At 44.4% G+C, this 17,507-nt stretch overlaps 1 protein-coding gene across 1 annotated transcript; it reads left to right on the top strand.

Moving 5' to 3' along the window:
* Positions 1 to 414: 414 nt before the first annotated feature.
* On the top strand, positions 415 to 17,230 carry LOC145343416 (trypsin inhibitor ClTI-1-like). The gene is made up of 4 exons (XM_080189645.1): positions 415 to 513; positions 1,113 to 1,162; positions 10,522 to 10,631; positions 17,010 to 17,230. Exons 1-4 carry the CDS (start codon positions 477 to 479, stop codon positions 17,053 to 17,055), a joined length of 243 nt encoding a protein of 80 aa, XP_080045771.1. The 5' UTR covers positions 415 to 476; the 3' UTR covers positions 17,056 to 17,230.
* The last annotated feature ends 277 nt before the right edge of the window (positions 17,231 to 17,507 follow it).

The following is a 17,507-nucleotide window of genomic DNA, read 5'->3' on the forward strand; positions in this document are numbered from 1 at the left end:
TGTGTTTTCCACATTTACAACAGCGACTACACTTCATAAGTACATTGAGTAGCTGTAAAGTGCATTGGGATATCCTGAGGTTGTGAAAGTCGCCATATAAATACAAGTCTTTATTTTCCTTTTAATCCAGTTAATCATCACCACAATACCAACAAGTTAAACTAGTATGGCGCCTTTAATGTAATAAAACATCAAAATTGTTAAACGTTGCATCATTTCAAGTATGGAACAGATATAGTTTACTGGATTATTTGTAAAGAAGCACTGCACTCTTGCGCTTATAGTGGTGGGGCAAAATCAGAATCCTTTCAGATTGGTTTGCTGTTGTGGGCGTGACTTTAATGTTCACCCTGTCACTTTCATGCAATTAGCAATTGTTGCTGTTGTGTGATTCCAACCTTCCCAGGAACACATATAAGGAGCCCGCGGCAGTGCTATTCCAGATCACTTACTGAGCTTCAGTTAGTAAGCTGAAAATGAAGTGTTTTGTGGTGGTGGTTGTCTGTGTTACAGGTATCGCCTCTGCTGTATTGTCTGTAAATGTGGACCGTGCAGGAAGTGGGAGCAGTAACTGAGAAGCAGAAATAATTTTTCATTTTGCAATGTATTGTAAATATTTTAAATAGACAGCTAGGGTTATTCATGTTAGTTTAATAGTTAACAGAACAATCTGGTTAGGGTATTGGTCTCAAAAATGCAAGGGAAGGAATGATGTCACAAATACAAACAGAAAATCTTGGAAGGCCAGGGCAAATCTGGCAGCAACTGTGGAGAGTGAGACAAAGGTAACATTTCAAGTCTGCATGACTCAGACTCGCTGTCTCGCTGTTTCTGTCTCCACAGAGGCTGCCAGGCCTGCTGAAATTTTCCAGCATCTTCTGTTTCTATTTCCAATTTTCAGCATCTGTGGAGTTTTGCTTCTATTTGAAGGAATTGTGTCAGTCAGTTAGGGCAAGTTGGAGTTTGGGAATGATGTGGGAGATGCAGTCTGTTGGTTTAAGGAAGGTTGCACGAGAGTAACGCAGGTTCTAGATTGGAGTGGCAATCTTGCTGGCTTTATCAGAGGTTCCAATACATGCTAACACCTAACAAATGTCTTTCTCTGATTCCAGTGTTGGCTATTCACCCAGTTGATGCATTGCCTGGGAAATCAGGTAAAACTGTAAGTACCGGTTTTCTTTTCCTACTACAGTGCTTCCCAAGCCTTTTTGGTTGAGGATTCCTTTTCAAATGGTTTAATAATCATGACCCATTTCCACAGCTGTTATATTGTCATATTATATAATACTCATGAAAATGCCGCATATAAATTGCTTTAAAGAAAACAAGTATTAACTTAAAATATAAGTTTTGCATTTCCCTTGAGCTGTTCCGTGAATGGGTATGCCTGCTTCTCGTTAATCCTCAGCGGATAGAGGAGAAAAGCTGAAGACAGCAGGTTCATTGGGAAGGGACAGAACAGGGAGCGCAGGTGTGAGGACTAAATAAGAACGTGCAGCGAACAGTGCTAGAGAGGCAAGGAGAGGGCAGGTCCAACAGGGAGAGCCGGCATATGGGGTGACAGGAGCGTGGGTGAGAAACAGTGTTTGGAGATAGTAGAAGGGGAGTAGGGCATGGCACTCACTCTTTCTCTTAATCAAGTCACCCATATCAATGTGAAGCTGATATTTGTTGTGGAACCCTGGAGGCTCGTGGTGGACAGCTTTGGTGGCATTGTGGGATAATGGTTAGCACTGCTGCCTTACAGGGACCTAGGTTCGATTTCAGTCTTGGGTGACTGTGTGGAGTTTGCACGTAGTTGCTGTGGCTGTGTGGTTTTCCTCTGGGTGCTCCAGTTTTCTCCCACAGTCCAAAGATATGTGGGTTAGGTGAATTGGCTATGCTAAATGGACCCTTGTGTCAGGGAGTTTAGCAGGGTAAATACGTGGGGTTAAGGGAATAGGGCCTGGGTGGGATTATTGTTGGTGCAGGCTCGATGGGCTGAATGGATTCTGCACTGTAGGGATTCTATGATTAGTAACACTGGCCCTAGTTGAGAATTGCTGTTTTAATGGAAAATTACTTAAATGTTGCAGTTGAATTTATTCCTTTTCTCCGAGACTAGGTTATAGTAAATCCAGAGCCTGCAATAGGTTCAGTGTGACTAGAAGCGAGTGAGATGTATGATGAAGAGTATTGCCCCAAGAGTTTAAATCTAATGATCTAAATAGTTTTAATGCTATACATTTGGACCTCCCTTGGCTTGAAGAATGATTAAGTCTTTCTTTACCCAAAGAGAATTTCTTTGTAAGAAACTTTGGTGGTGAAAGAGGAAAATAATGTTTGTGCTCTTTTTGAGTTGTTGTATAATATGTAAAACACAATAGGTGGATTGGAGCTTTGACAAAGGATCATCTGGACTTGAAGCATCACTCTTTTCTCTCTTTACAGATGCTACCAGACCTGCTGAGACTTTCCAGCATTTTCTTTTTTGGTTTCAGATTCCAGCATCTGCAGTAATTTGCTTTTATACAATGGGTGGATTCATATTTTAATAGAATGTTTACAAGCTATCAATTTTCATTCTGTTAGACATAATGAGCAGGATTTTACAGCCTCACGACTCAAGACTGGAAAATCCTGCCCAAGGTCAATGGACATTTCCATTATCTGCCCTTCACCCATTCCAGGTGGGCAGGGTGGGAGAATTCTGGCAAATGGGTGGCATTTTTTGACCATTCCTGTTGCTGGCATCTTCTGGTCGGTGCGGACTTGGAGAGCATAGGGCCCTGTTCTTGTACTGTAATGTTCTTTGTTCAGCAACAGAGACACTACCCCTGCTGCAGGTTCCCCAGCATGGAAGCTGTGAGCAATGGGAAACCTCATTGTCAATGGTGGGACTGGAAGATCCCACTGCCAGTCAATGACAGGCCATCGTCACCATTGTAACATGGCACAAGGAACTGGTGGAGGAGTGGGGGGCAGGGGAGGATTTCTGCCCACTATTTACAGATTAGTGAAATGAACAATCCAAAGAAGCAAATTTTGATATTTCCATTCTGTGTTGGATCACAAACTGTCTTCGTGAATGTGGCCTTTCAACCCGTATGACCATAACTGAGTCTAATGTCCCAGCCTCAACCACACTTCCTGCCCTTCATTGGTAAATGTTAATCATTCATTTTGAGAATAAATACTTGCCGTTCACATCTGTTCTGCACTTTTCTAAGGTTACGGACGGAATTCTCTGGCTGTCCACAGCCCGCTGCCAGAGAAGATGGAGAATTTGACACTCAACCAAATCTCCGTTCACTGCAGCGGGACGGGAGAATTCCACTGGCATGAATGGCCAGTGAAACCTGCCCTACTTTCTCTGTCCAGTTCAGAATCTTGGATAGGAACAAGACTATGCCATTAAACTCCTGAAGCCTGTTCTGTGGTTCAATCAGATTGTAGCTGATTTGCATTTACCTTTCTTTGCCACCTATGCCCAATACCTTTACCTCACACAAATCTATCTTTGCCTCCAAAGTTGTCTATATGAATCCAAAACTTTCCTCAAATGGAGGAACATCCTCTCAACATCAACCTTGTCAAGCCCCCTCAGAATCTTATGTTTCATTAGCATCACCTTTCATTCTTCCAAGCCTCAATCAAATTAACCCTCCTTCATATGATAACTTTTTATCCAAGGATTAACCTAGTGAACTTTCTTTGAACTGCCTTGAATGCAAATGTATCCCTTCTTAAATAAAGAGATTGAAACTGTACATGTACTCTAGATGTGGTCTCATTCATGCCCTATACAGATGTAAGAAGATTTCACTACTTTTACATAAACAGAGTGTTGGAAAAACTCAAAGTCTGGCAGCATCTGTGGATGGAAAATGACAAAGTTAACATTTCAAGTCCAATATGACATTCTTCATCTCCTTTGCAATAAAGGTCAAGATTCCAATTGCCTTCCTAATCACTTGCCGAATCTGTATGCTAACCTTTTATGATTCATGTACAAGTTCATCCAGATCTTTCTGTGACCAGAGCATTCTGCAGCATCTCTCCATTTAAATAATATTGCATTTTTATATTCCCTTATATTTTCCCACATTCTATTCCATCTGCGAAATCTTCTGTCCACTCACTTAGCCTATCTATATCACTTTGCAGACTTTCGCCTAGATGTTCAGAATAAAGCACATTCTTACCTCGATTCCAAAAATGACAATTGAGCCCAAAAATTGAAAGTCCTGTCACCAGACATGCTACCTACCACTTTTGCAGGGATGGGAATGTAGTTGGGTCATGTTTCATGCATGCATGTTTGTGGAGGCAGCTACTGATATAAAAGAACAGCTGCCCCCATTCTTACGTGGTTCAGTCAGATAGCTGTCTGAAACTCAACATACGTAGATTAGACCTGGTAGGAGCCGATCTGAAAATTGTGGATTGTTTGGAGGAGAAGGATACCTCTTTGGACCTGGTCCTGGGTTGCCTTTGGGCAAGATCAGGTACCCTTTGGGAAAGGCCAGATGTCAGAAGAAACTGCTAAAAAACATCTGTCTCAAGTATCAAGATTAACCATCAAGTGACCAAGGCATTTAAAATTCCTGCCCTCTATTTTAAACTGTCTCTGCGGTATTAAACAAATGATTGTTTCCTGTTGCACTCTAACATAGATATAAGCCTGCAGGCTACTGATACCAGATTAGTGCTGCATGGCTGATTTCATAACTATCCAATAGCATAGTAGAATTAATTCCAATACTTGCTTTTATAAAAGATAATGCATTTGAACAAAATGTTTGTTCTGAGGATTAATGCAGTTAAAGGGAGACATAAATATAATAAATGGATTTTTATGCAGGAGAGGCTTTTTTGCTTTTAAAAAAAACTGCAGTAGACACTTAACTTTGTTCATAGAATTCCTACAGTGCAGAAAGAGGTCAGTCGGCCCATCAGCAACAATCCCACCCAAGTCCTATCCCCATAATCCCACATATTTACCCCACTAACCTGCACATCCCAGGACACAAAGGGGCAATTTACCATGGCCAATCAAACTAACCTGCACATCTTTGGACTGTGGGACAAAACCGGAGCACCCAGAGGAAACCCATGTAAGACCCTAGTAGAAATGTGCAAACTCCACACAGTGACCCAAGCTGGGAATCAAACCCTGAAGCTGTGAGGCAGCAGTGCTGGCCACTGTGCTGCCCTTTCTTTTATTTAATCTCAGCATGGGCCTTAAGGTCTGCTCATGGTGTATACTAAATGGATAGTGGGCATGGGCTAGTATGTGTTGGTACTGTTGGCATGAGGCTTTAAAATGTTGTTGGTGGTGGTTGGGAGGTGTAGGTTGACATAAATGGTTTAGAGACCAGGTGATATTGGGAGAGGGAGTTGGTTGGCATGGAGCATATGAGGAGCCATGGGAGGTAAACAGAGGGCATAAGTTGGTGTGGAGAGTATAAGGGGCCATGAGAGAATGAGGTGGCATGGATGAGGAATGTGGGGAGCGGGGCCTTAAAGGAGTGTGACAGGTGATGGTTGGAGGACTGTTTTATTTTTCTGTTTTTCTTAAACAGTGCTGTTGAACGAAGGCAGGCCTTCGAACCAGTCCATCTCTGCCCCCCTCACACTCAATTCAGTGTTGCCACACCCCGGAGTGAAAATCTGATCTTCCTGAATGAAAGGGAAGGGGTGAGGGATGTTGGGGGTGACTGAGGAGTGGACCAGGCTGTCACAGAGGGAACGATCTCCTGAAATGCAGAAAGGGGAGGAGAGGAATAAATGGGGGTGATTCTCATCAGCGGGGGCCTTTTAGCAGGTCATAATCAGCACAAGGCTGATAAAAATAATGAAATCTCAATTTCAATATCATTAGCAAGCCCAGGATGTTCCCACCATCCTGCCACCAGAAAAGCCTGGAACCTTGGCACTGCCCACCAGGTATCCTAGCACTACCCACCAGGCACTGAGCAATGCTGGGGGTGGCAGGGCTGATTTGTGGGGGAGTACGCTGCACACTCTGCATTAGGGATAGATGGGAAAGGGAGGGATGTGACATTTGAGAGGGTTGGGGGGGGGGGAAAAAGCCAGGGCTGGCCATAGAGGCTGATTGGGGCTGGCCCAGGAAGGAGGGACAGGTAGGCCAGTGACTGGGGCGGGAGAGGTGGGGAGGGGGGCAAGGATCGGGGAGGCTGGCACCAATCTCCCCACTGACCAATTGGTGCATGTGCAATGACCCACTCAGCGCACTGATTCTTCCCTCTCCAATGAGATGCAGCCCCACCCTCCTCTACTGGTGTCAAACCTCCTGTGGCTCTCTGTGGAACACAAATGCCAGAGATTCATAAAACTAAATACACTGAAAAAACTCCCATTTTCCTGCCTGCTGAGCACTTAGTTTTTGTTTTAGAAGAATTGCCTCCAATATGTTTGGTGCTGACATCAGAACAATCCATCATAAGGAAGCTAGTTGGACGGAAGGTGAAGACAAGAACCCTAAGATGATTCTGGGAAGGGATGAGGACAGAAGTGCATAAAATAAATCAGACACAGCGTAGAACCCTATCAATCACAGCCTGGGGAAATCCAGAAAAGGGGAAGGCATGCCTGAATGCTAGTATGGAAGGTTGCATCATCCGAAACAAATGCAAAAGAGACAGAAGAATTGGGAGAATGGGATAGTGACATTACAGGAAGAGGAATGTGAGGAAATGTAGTCCAGTTGGCTCTGGGTATCCATTGGCTTGTACTGAATGTGAGTTGATAGCCTATCCCAGAAATGAAAACCAACAATCAACACAAAGAAAGGAAGGCTCAAATGTGGATTGGGTGATGATGAGAGACGGGTGGAAACTGGAGAAAAAGTCAATGAAATTTTCCAGTAAGCGGCACTGATCCAGTCATCAGAGTACTGGGAAAAAGACGGGAGAGGGCTCCTGAATAGAACCGAAACAAGTAACGTTCCAGAAATAGCCCACAAAAAACAGACATAGCTCGGAGCTCTGCTGGTACACAGAGTAGCGCCTTTTATTTAGAGGACATGAATGGAGTTGAAGAAGGCGATCAATGTGAGAACAAGGTCAATTAGGCAGAAGAGGCTGGTGGTGGATGGGGACTCAGTGTATGCACATGGGGGCAGTTATATATATATATATATAAAAAGAGGCATTTAAGTAAAAAAGATAGAGGCAGTTATTGGCTCGAGTGGAGAGGACATAAAATTAGGAGTTACATATTTGTAACATCTCACCTCGTGAATAAATATAAAACTGAGTAATGATTGACTTCTGGGCCAAACTTTTACCGCCTTGTCTGCCATGGGAATCAGAGCAGGTGAGGGGCGGACAATGGCAAGGCCCATTGATCTTGGGGGGGATTTTGGGATGAACACAACCATAAAATCATGCCCCCAGCTGCCTCTTTCACCAACATTGCAGAAGTTCAATACTCCATTCAAGGACGAAGAAGATCTGATGGATGTGTAGAAGGATGGCACATCCATAGTGATGGGGGAATAGTTAGGGCCAGGAAATTAGAAAATGGTGAAGTGACAGGGGGTGTGTAAAGAGTCACAGATGTAGGGGGAAAGACAAGGGCCTTGAGGACAGAGTATTCAGAGTCAGAGTGGAAGGTCAAAGGGTATCATGAATACAAGGCAAGGGGTGAAATTTAGACATGGGGTGGAAGGGATTGGGAGAAAGGGCCTGGATGGTTGGTGGTGCCTATGAGCTGGTGAAGCTTACAATCTTTCACACCAAAAAGGAAAATTTCTTTTTGTTAAAGCACCAAATAAGGTGAAGGATGAAATGAGTGCAGAGTAAGGTGGTGCTTCTGAGTGTACATGTGGCAGCACATGAAATTAAGATTGCATTTCAGAATGCATCAAATACACCGATTCTGAATGTCCAGTAGATATCTGTAATCATGGGTAGATCCTAAACATTTGGCTGGATTTTCTGGTCATTTATGCCCTGTGCCTTGTGCCAGCGAGGATGGAGAATTTGGCGGTCTGAGACTCCCACCAGTGTGAACGGCCAAAGAATTCCACCAGAAAGTGGAGTTTCAGTCGGAATCTATGTGGAATAAGTTGGAACTGGAGATAGTTGCTAAGGAAGAAGACTTGGCTGTGAAAGCAGGTTTTTGTAGATAGCTAATCAAAAACAAGAAGAGGACTAGAGAGCAATGAATGGTGAGCAAGATGAAAGAGTGTTATAAGGTGAAAGCTGGGTAAATGTACTAACCTTGACCAGTTTGTAATAAAACCTTTTTAACTCAGGCGTGTTATACACTGAGTTAGACAAAGGGGACAAGAGTCAAGTGAAGGTCCAACATTTTATCAAGGAAAAATAATATTTATCAGACCCAACTATTGTACTTTTATTAAACTCTTATCAATCTCTTCACAGGACTCTTCAGTAAACAGTCTCAAATCTACACCAGCTATCTATACTTCTGACATGCTCTTCCAAGAATTTGCTATACTCTATCCAAGGATCCCTATCACTGTATTTGAACTGTTTGTCTGAAAAGACTATCAATTCTCATTCAATAAAGCTGGACAGGCTGTTCCTTCTGAGTAGTTGATGTTTTAGCATCTCCAGCATCAATTTGGGCTTCCCCTCTTTAAGGCTGGTTCTAGTCGTCAGGTTGTCTCGCCAAGGTGGTCTTCTGGGTCTGGTCTGTCTAATGGTTCTCACCACGAGGTACAAGGAACTGGACTTGCTGTGCTGCTCAGCTGCCTGTCAAAGGTGTTCTCCGGAGACACAATTGAAGGAGGTGCAAAAGCAGAGAGCTGGGGCTCTAGTTTGCTCCTTTTGTCCTCCTCTTTGTGCCCTTCTCAAAGATTCTATGGCTTGTCATAGAACCCTACAGTGCAGAAAGAGGCCCTTTGGCCCATCGAGTCTGCAGCGAACACAATCCCACCCAGGCCCTACCCCCATATCCCTACATATTATACCCACTAATCTCTCTAACCTATGCATCCCTGGATACTAAGGGGCAATTTCTTAGCATGGCCAATCAACCTAACCTGCACATCTTTGGACTGTGGGAGGAAACTGGAGAACCCGGAGGAAACCCACACAGACACAAGGAGAATGTGCAAACTCCACACAGACTGTGACCCGAGCCAGGAATCAAACCCAGGACCCGGGAGCTGTGAAGCAGCAGTGCTAACCACTATGCTACCGTGCCGCCCTAGCATTGGGAAGGGGCAGGAAGATCAAATGAGGTGACTACTTTCCATATTTTGAGGTCAAAGACATGGTTTTGAACCTTCAGCTGTTCAGTGCTTTCCCCTTGCCTCATACTGAGCTGGGTGCCACAAAGTCTGTGTAGAATTTTTTCTCTCAGTAAGAAGTCTGACAACACCAGGTTTAAGTCCAACCGATTTATTTCTAACAAAGCAGGTTGACCGGAGGTGTAAACAACGGATTGTTCTGAAGCAATGTGGCCGTTAACACCTGACTGGACACTTCCAGGCCTGTCTGATTTCGACAGGAAGTTGATTGTCTGAGGCCTGGCTGCAAGAATGCTGTCTATTCCAGCTCTGCAGTTTGCAAATTGCAGCGTATGGCTAGGTTTAAACTTAGCTTTTGAGTTTATCCATGCTCATGAAAAGCTATTAATTCTGTAACAATCCTGGAGGTCATGGGTCACCTGACCTGAAGAGACAAATGGCAATCCCACCAGAGAGAAGAACTGAACATTTCAAGATGACATTCCTGGAAGAGAAGTAGCAGTAAATTTAACACTAACACAAAAGCAAAACACTGTAGTGGGTGTGAACGTTCTCAGCTGTATTCAAATCTGATACTGACTTCATTCCTCTCTATTTCTAACAACCTCCTTCAGCTCTGCAGTCCTGCAAGACTGTGTCCTCCAATTCTGGCCTCTTGTAACCACCTCCCACCAACTCCACTTCTTTCACTCCACCATTAGTAGCTGTATTTCCAACTGTTATTCATTCATGGGATGTGTTGCTGGCTTTTAAATTTCTCTTGAAGGTGGTGGTGAGCTCCCTGCTTGAATCGATGCAGGTACACCCACAGTGGTGTTAGGAAACAAGTTTCAAGATTTTGACCCAGTGTCAATAAATGCTCGTTAACACCGAACTTCAGGTTACTTGTCCTAATACCTTGACAGCTCAGTGTTAAATCTTGCATGTGAAGGACACTGGGAAAGTTTACATCAAGGATGCTCTATAAATGTAAATTATTATGGTCAATATATTGTAAGATGTAATGTTGCCTAACTGACTTCAGTTTCTCCTCCGCTGCGGCCTGACCTGAGTATTTTTTTAAGTACTTCACTTTTCCAGGCCTTTTTTAATGTGATGTATCCTGTCTACATAGAGTACATAGAACATTACAGCACTGTACAGGCCCTTCGGCCCTCAATGTTGTGCCGAGCTATGACGAATCCCAAGATCAAGTTATCCCACTCCCTATACTTTTAAGTTGTTTTTGCAGGGTGATCTTCATCCCAGATTTTGAGTATTGCTGAGCTTGCTTCTACTTTTCTTTTTGGTTTTAGCCTGACTGTACGCAGTACACGAAAGGACTTTGCTCACGGGAACGGGAACCAGTCTGTGGAACAAATGGCATAACATTTCCAAATGAGTGTATGCTGTGCTTACACAATTGGTAAGAAACCAAACGTGTTTCTAATTCAATTTTGGGGTGTGTGTCAATAGCAACGCCATTTTTTATTGCCCTTGAGAAGGCAGTAAAGAGCGGATGTCTTGAGCTGCTGCATCCACACGGTATAGGATTCCAGGATTTAAACCAGCAACAAAGAAGGAATGTAGATCCAATTCTCGATAGTGTGTGACTTGAAAGGAAATTTTGAGCTGATGGTGTTCCCACGCACCTGTTACCCTAGTACTTTTAGTTGTGAAAGGATGCGGGATTGGGAAACACTGTTGAGAGCAGGTTTACTGAACTGTGCAGTGAGACAGTGGGTGGAATTTTACGAGATTTTTTAAAGTGTCCAGCTAGCCTGAAAATGGGAGTGTTCCTGATCAGTGTTTTGAGCCAGTTTTCAAGCTGAATCTTACACACTCAGTCTTTGAAAAAGTGGACTAGATCATTTCTAGCCATTAGAGGCAGTGGGTGGGACTTAATTCACCAGACAACCTGCAGCTCAGATTGGAGCCACAAACGGCACATGCACAGAAAAAGCCGGGGGGAAAATGTAGCTCTCCAAACAGAACATGTTCCCCCATAGACATTGGGGACCACCCCCTTTTACATGGCCCCTCATCACACTCTGGCCCCGATGGCTGACTGACATTACCCTCTCTCTCCCCTGTCCCCAATCATCACAGAGGCACAAATCTTGTTGCCCTTCTCCCCTCCATCAACATACCTGCAAGCACTGATTTGGCTTCCCCTCCATGGTAACAAGGCAAACAGCTTTAAACTCAATGGAATGCTCTAATGGGTGTGTGGCTCACCCAAACTGTCTGAAAGGGAAAACTCCATTAAAAACTCCAGGGATGAACAGACAGGCAGGCAGTGCAGGGAGGAATGGCCTCCAGGAAGACAGCTCCCTGTTTTTCGGATGCAGATCTTGCCTGGTGGAGGCAAGGCAGTATATCCCCTTACCCACAACACCCACCCCCCTCCCCCCCCCCCCCCCCCCCACCCCACCCCCACCCCCCCCCACCGCCCCAGCAGAACACTGTCCAAGAGGAAGGAATGGAAACGCAGCCTGGGAGGTGGTGGCCATATGTGTTAGTGCCAAGGCACTGGCCAGGAGAACCAGGAAGCAGTGCCACAAGAAACTGAATGATTTCATCTGGGCAGCAAGGGTGAGTTTTTAACCTCATCTAGCATCTTCCCCTAAATAATCCCCAGATCCCCTCCATCCTGAGAACCTTGCATGCTTTCAGCATCCAATCCCCAAGCATCTCCCTTCTCCCCACCCAGAGTGCCACAACCCTTGCTCTCTGAGATCTATCCCCTGAAACCCTGCAAGACTCATGCCATCAGGCTTTGACAGACAGCCCCTGGTGCAGAAGGCTCAGCCGCCATGGCAAGAACACAGATGGTCTTTTCTGTTCTTTGTTCTTTGTCTTCAAGGACTGGCAGGGCCAAGTGACACCGGAGCTTCTGGAACTCACTGCAGAAGGATTCCACCATCTCATGGATTGACCCAGGGGCCCACAGAAACCCCCAGGGAGAAGGAAGGGCTCAAACCCATGCCGGGACCTTCCAGCCAGGAGACTGGCTGTGATTACACCTTCTGACCCCCCTCTCCTCCTCCTGACGCTGGGGCATCTCAGGGGTAGCGGAATGAAGAGGGTATCATGGAAATGTCCCTGACACCTAGAAGCTAGCCAGGGCCCTCAAGGACCAGGCCCTCTGGAGGATGATTGCCAAGGGTATTGCAGGCCATGGAGTGCGTTAGGCAGCTGGCCCCTTCCACCTCCAATGTACATCCTGGGGAGACACTGAGATGTAGTGGTAGACTACGTAAGGTTAAGAAGTTGTAGTGGCACTAAGATGGTACAGGTGAAGGGCAACACTGGGTAGACAGAATATTTAGGCCCTTAGAAACATGTGAACGTGAGACATTAATATTATCAGTTATTTGGAAAGCAGTTTTATTGGCAGCAATAAATGTTTCACCCCACACCTATGACAAACTTATCTCTAATTAGCCTCTAACAGGTATGTATTTACCCTGATGGTCACCAGAGAAACCAGCACATTCAGTGGGGAAGACCCCTCAACGCGTTGCTACTGAGATAATCAAGGCACTCAAATAATTCACTGGCTACAGTGAATCAAAGATAGTAATTTATGGACGACTACTATCAGTGCCATGTGCCAGTGAGAATAGGAGGATTAGGCAGATGAATGTGTGGCTTGAGAGCTGATGCAGGGGGCAGGGATTTAGATTTTTGGATCATTGGGTTCTCTTCTGTGGAAGGAGTGATTTGTTCAAGAAGGATAGGTTACACCAGAACTGGAGGGAGATTTGCCAGAGCCACTCAGGAGGGTTTAAACTAGTTTGGCAGAGGGATGGGACTCAAAGCAATAGGGAGACAGAAAAGAAGGTTGAGGACAGCACAGAAGTAAAGAATGCACATTAAGTAGTAAAGGCAGTGTCAGTAATCCTAGTACCAGAGATCAGATAATAGCAAGACAGAGAACAAGGGCAGTCCAGATTAAACTGCATTTATTTCAATGCATGAGGCCTGACGGACAAGGCAGACGAACTCAGGGCATGAATGGATACGTGGGGCTGGGAAATTATAGCAATTACTGAAACATGTCTAAGGGAGGGACAGAACTGGCAGCTCAGTGTTCCAGGATACAGATACTGTAGGAAAGATAGAACAGGAGCTAAGAGAGGAGGGAAGTTGCATATTTGATTAGGGAAAACGTCATGCCAGTACTGAAAGGGGATACATCCAACTGCCACTGAGTCAATTTAGGTAGAACTGAGAAATAAGAAGGGGGAAATCACTTTGATAGGGTTGTATTATAGGCCCCCAAATAGTCAGCAGGAAATTGAGGAGCAAATATGTCAGGAGATTGTAGATAGCTCCAAGAATAATAGGGGATTTTAACTTTCTCAACAATGACTGGACCAGCCATAGTATTAGAGGGTTGGATGGAGAGAAATTTGAGTTTTCAGGAGGAATTTTTCACTCAGTATGTGGAAGGCCCGTCTAGAGAGGGGGCAAAACTTGACGTCCTCTTGGTAAATAAGGAAGGGCAAGTAACAGAAGTATTAGTGAGAGATCACTTTGGGACGAGTGACCATAAATCTATTAATTTTAAGATAGCTATGAAGAATGATAGATCTGGCCTAAAAGTTAAAATTCCAAATGGGGCAAGGCCAATTTTGATGGTATCAGGCAGGAACTTTCAAATGTTAATTGGGGGAGTCTGTGGGAAGGCAAAGGGATGTTTGGGAAGTGGAGGCTTTCAAAAGTGTTAACCAGGGTTCAGGATAAGCACATTCCTCTTAGAGTGAAGGGAAAGAACAAAGAATAAAGAACAACACAGCACGCGAAACAGGCCCTTCAGCCCAACGAGCTCGTGCCGCCATTTCAACATTGTGAGTCCCCTCTTCCACCCATGACCCTTGTCTGCGCTTATGGCACTCCACACTGGAAACCAGATTGAGGGGAGACTAATTTAGGGACAATTTGTTACACCAATCAGCCTAAGAGCACATCTTTGGGGTGTGGGAGGAAACCGGAGCACCCGGAGAAAACCCACGCAAGCACGGGGAGAACGTGCAAACTCCCACAGACACTGGCCCAAATCCATGTATCTGCACAGCAAACAGTGATAGTCACTGAGCTGTCGTGTTGCCCATCAGCTGGTCCAGTTTAAGCACACACTAACGACGTGAAGCACTAGGCTACTCTCGAAACATCCATGAGCAGCCCTCGCACGACCCACCGCGTGTATGCTGGTAGAAACAGGAAACCCAGGATGACTTGGGATATAGAGGCCCTGGTCAAAAAGGAGGGACATGACTTGCATAGGCAGCTGGGATCAAGTAAATCCCTTGAAGAATATAGGAGCTGAAGCAGTAGAGTTAGGAGAGAAATCAGGAGGGCAAAAAGGGGGCATGAGATTGTTTTGGCAGATAAGGCAAAGGACAATCCAAAGAGCTTCTACAAATGCATCAAGGACAAAAGAATAACTAGAGACCGTGTAGGACCTCTTAAGGATCATCAAGGTCATCTATGTGCAGATCCACAAGAAATGGGTGAGATCCTAAATGAATATTTCTCTATTTACTATTGAGAAAAGCATGGATGTTAGGGAACTTGGGGAAATAAATAGTGAGGAGTGTACATATTACAGAGAAGGGAGTGCTGGAAGTCTTAAAGCGCATCAAGGTAGATAAATCACCAGGACCTGATGACATTGTGGGAGGCTACGGAGGAAATTGGAGGTCCCGAGCAGGGATATTTGAATCATCAATAGTCACAGGTGAGGTGCCTGAAGGTTGGAGGATAGCAAATGTTGTACCTTTGTTTAAAAAGGGCTGCAGGGAAAAATTCTGGGAACTACAGGCTGCTGAGCCTCATCTGTGGTGGTGGGTAAGTTGTTGGAAGGTATTTTGAGAGACAGGGTTTACAGGCATTTAGAGATGTAAGGACTGATTAGGAACAGTCAGCATGGCTTTGAGTGGAAAATTATGTCTCTCAAATTTGAGTTTTTTGAAGGGGTAAAGAAGGTAGATGAGGGCAGTGTAGTTGATGTTGTCTGTATGGACTTTAGCAAGGTCTTTCACAAGGTACCACATGACAGGTTGTTGTATAAGGTTAAATCTCAGGATCCAAGGTGAGGTAGCTAAATGGATACAAAATTGATTTGATGACTAAAGCCAGAGGGTGGTTGTAGAGGGTTGTTTTTCAAACTGGAGGCCTGTGACCAGTGGTGTGTCTCAGAGATCAGTGCTGGGTCCACTGTTATTTGTCATTAATAATGATTTGGATGAGAATATAGGAGGCATGGTTAGTAAATTTGCAGATGACACCAAGATTGGTGGCATAGCAGACAGTGAAGAAGGTTATCTCAGATTGTAACAAGATCTTGATCAATTGGGGCAGTGGGCTGACAAATGGCAGATGGCGTTTAATTTTGATAAATGTGAGGTGATGCATTTTGGTAGATCGAATCAGGGCAGGATTTAATTAATAGTAGGGCATTGGGGAGCATTACAGAACTAGGGGTACATGTTCATAGCTCCTTGAAAGTGGAGTAACAGGTGGACAGAGTGGTGGAGAAGGCATTCAGAATGCTTGGTTTCATCGGTCAGAACATTGAATACAGGAGTTGGAGCATCTTGAAGTTATACAAGACATCGGTGAGGCCACATTTGGAATACTGTATATTGTTCTGGTCACCCTATTAAAGAAAGGATATTCTTAAAGTAGAAAGAGTGCAGAGAAGATTTACTGGGATGCTACTGGGACTTGATGGTTTGCTACCTCTTACCTCTGGTGGCCATCTCCCTCTACTCCTGCGAGTGGTAAGGCCTGGGCCTCCTCCACCTGCAATTCATCCTCCTCTGATCCTCCCCAGCTCTAGCAGCAATTGAAAGAACAGCAAAATCAATTGTTTGCACTGCAAATGCCATCTTGTCAATCTGAAGGGAGGTGGGTTGGGGAAAGGGAGAGAAAGATGGAGAGATTAAAGAATCCTGCTCGCCCCCAGTCCAATAACGCAAAATCAGAGGCTAGAGCCTCATTAACCTTTAATTTGCCTCTTGGGAGCAGGTTTGTTGCTCACCTTGGCCTTTCTATATAAAACTTATAAGTCGCTGTGTTGGATTCAGTGTCCAGAACTTTAATATTTTCACCCTTTTCCAACCCTCCAGTTTTTGTCAAAATTACCCCCTTGATCTCAAAGTAATGCCTTCTTTTGTATTCCATCAAAGGAACCTATTATCTGCATTCTTACTTCAAGCTACGATTTGGTGATAAGACTCTTGTCTTTTCATCTATTTATGAATAGATTAGGAGCAGGATTGGATCGTTGAAGCCTGGTCCACCATTCGAAAAAATCATGGCTGATCTGGTTATGGCCTCTGCCACTACACTGCGTACCTCCAATACTCTCTGATCCCCTTGTTGGTCAAGAATCTATCTATTTCTACTTTAAAAATATTCAACTACCCTGCCTCTACACTCCCTGGGGGAGAAAATTCCAGAAACACATGATCCTCTGAGGGAAGGAATATCTTCTCATCTTCATCTTAACTGGGAGACCTTTTATTTTTAATTACACTGACACTCATTGGGTGGAAGGGTCAAATCACATAAGGAAATTCTAGGGATATACTGTGGGGGGAGAAAATAGGTAAAAACATCATCTGTCCAACATTCCTGCCTTCTAACAAGGAATTATCCCAGCTTATGCAGGAAGATTGTGCAAATCTGCTTTCAGTAACCTCACTGTCTGCAGTCCCAGCTATTTCATTCTTCTCATGCCAGTCCACAGGTGACACACTTACTCAATACATTTAATTTTCTTCCTCCTTAGGGAATATAAAAAGGATGTGAAAATAGCGAAGAATGGAAACTGCTGAAGCGTAAAACAGTGAAGAAAGATGCAAAAGACCCTCAGAAAACCACATGATGTTTGATAGATCCGCTGATTAGGTGCTTGCTGAGAGTGCTGATCAGGAATGCATTAATTGGAGAATCAGCCCTCTTTTGCCAACTGCAGTGGTCACAATGAAAAGATCTTTCAATAAATAATTTTAAAACAGCCTGTCTGGTGTATGTGTGTGTGCCTGTTCAGTCTATGAAATTGAATGTATGGCAGTGATATCTGCAATTCTTGGTTCTACCACAGAATAGTGCGGCTGCCTCCTTTATACATTAAAAAAAACGGTTGTTCTTGCTTGTTCGCCCTCACAGTATAAACCTTTTCTGATTTTCTTTACTCTTAGTCTGACAAAGGGTCATCCAGACTAAACGTTGGCTCTATTCTCTCTCCACTCACCTGATGAAGGAGCAGTGCTCCAAAAGCTCGAGA

The sequence above is a fragment of the Carcharhinus amblyrhynchos genome, chromosome 5 (assembly GCF_965287045.1).
Source record: "Carcharhinus amblyrhynchos chromosome 5, sCarAmb.v2.hapA, whole genome shotgun sequence".
Lineage (NCBI taxonomy): Eukaryota > Metazoa > Chordata > Chondrichthyes > Carcharhiniformes > Carcharhinidae > Carcharhinus > Carcharhinus amblyrhynchos.

Coding starts and splice junctions, on each gene's coding strand:
- LOC145343416 (XM_080189645.1), top strand. CDS start 477: ATGAAGTGTTTTGTGGTGGTGGTTGTCTGTGTTACAG. Junction 1,163..10,521: donor CTGGGAAATCAGGTAAAACT/GTAAGTACCGGT, acceptor TTTTGGTTTTAG/CCTGACTGTACGCAGTACAC. Junction 10,632..17,009: donor ATGCTGTGCTTACACAATTG/GTAAGAAACCAA, acceptor CTTCCTCCTTAG/GGAATATAAAAAGGATGTGA.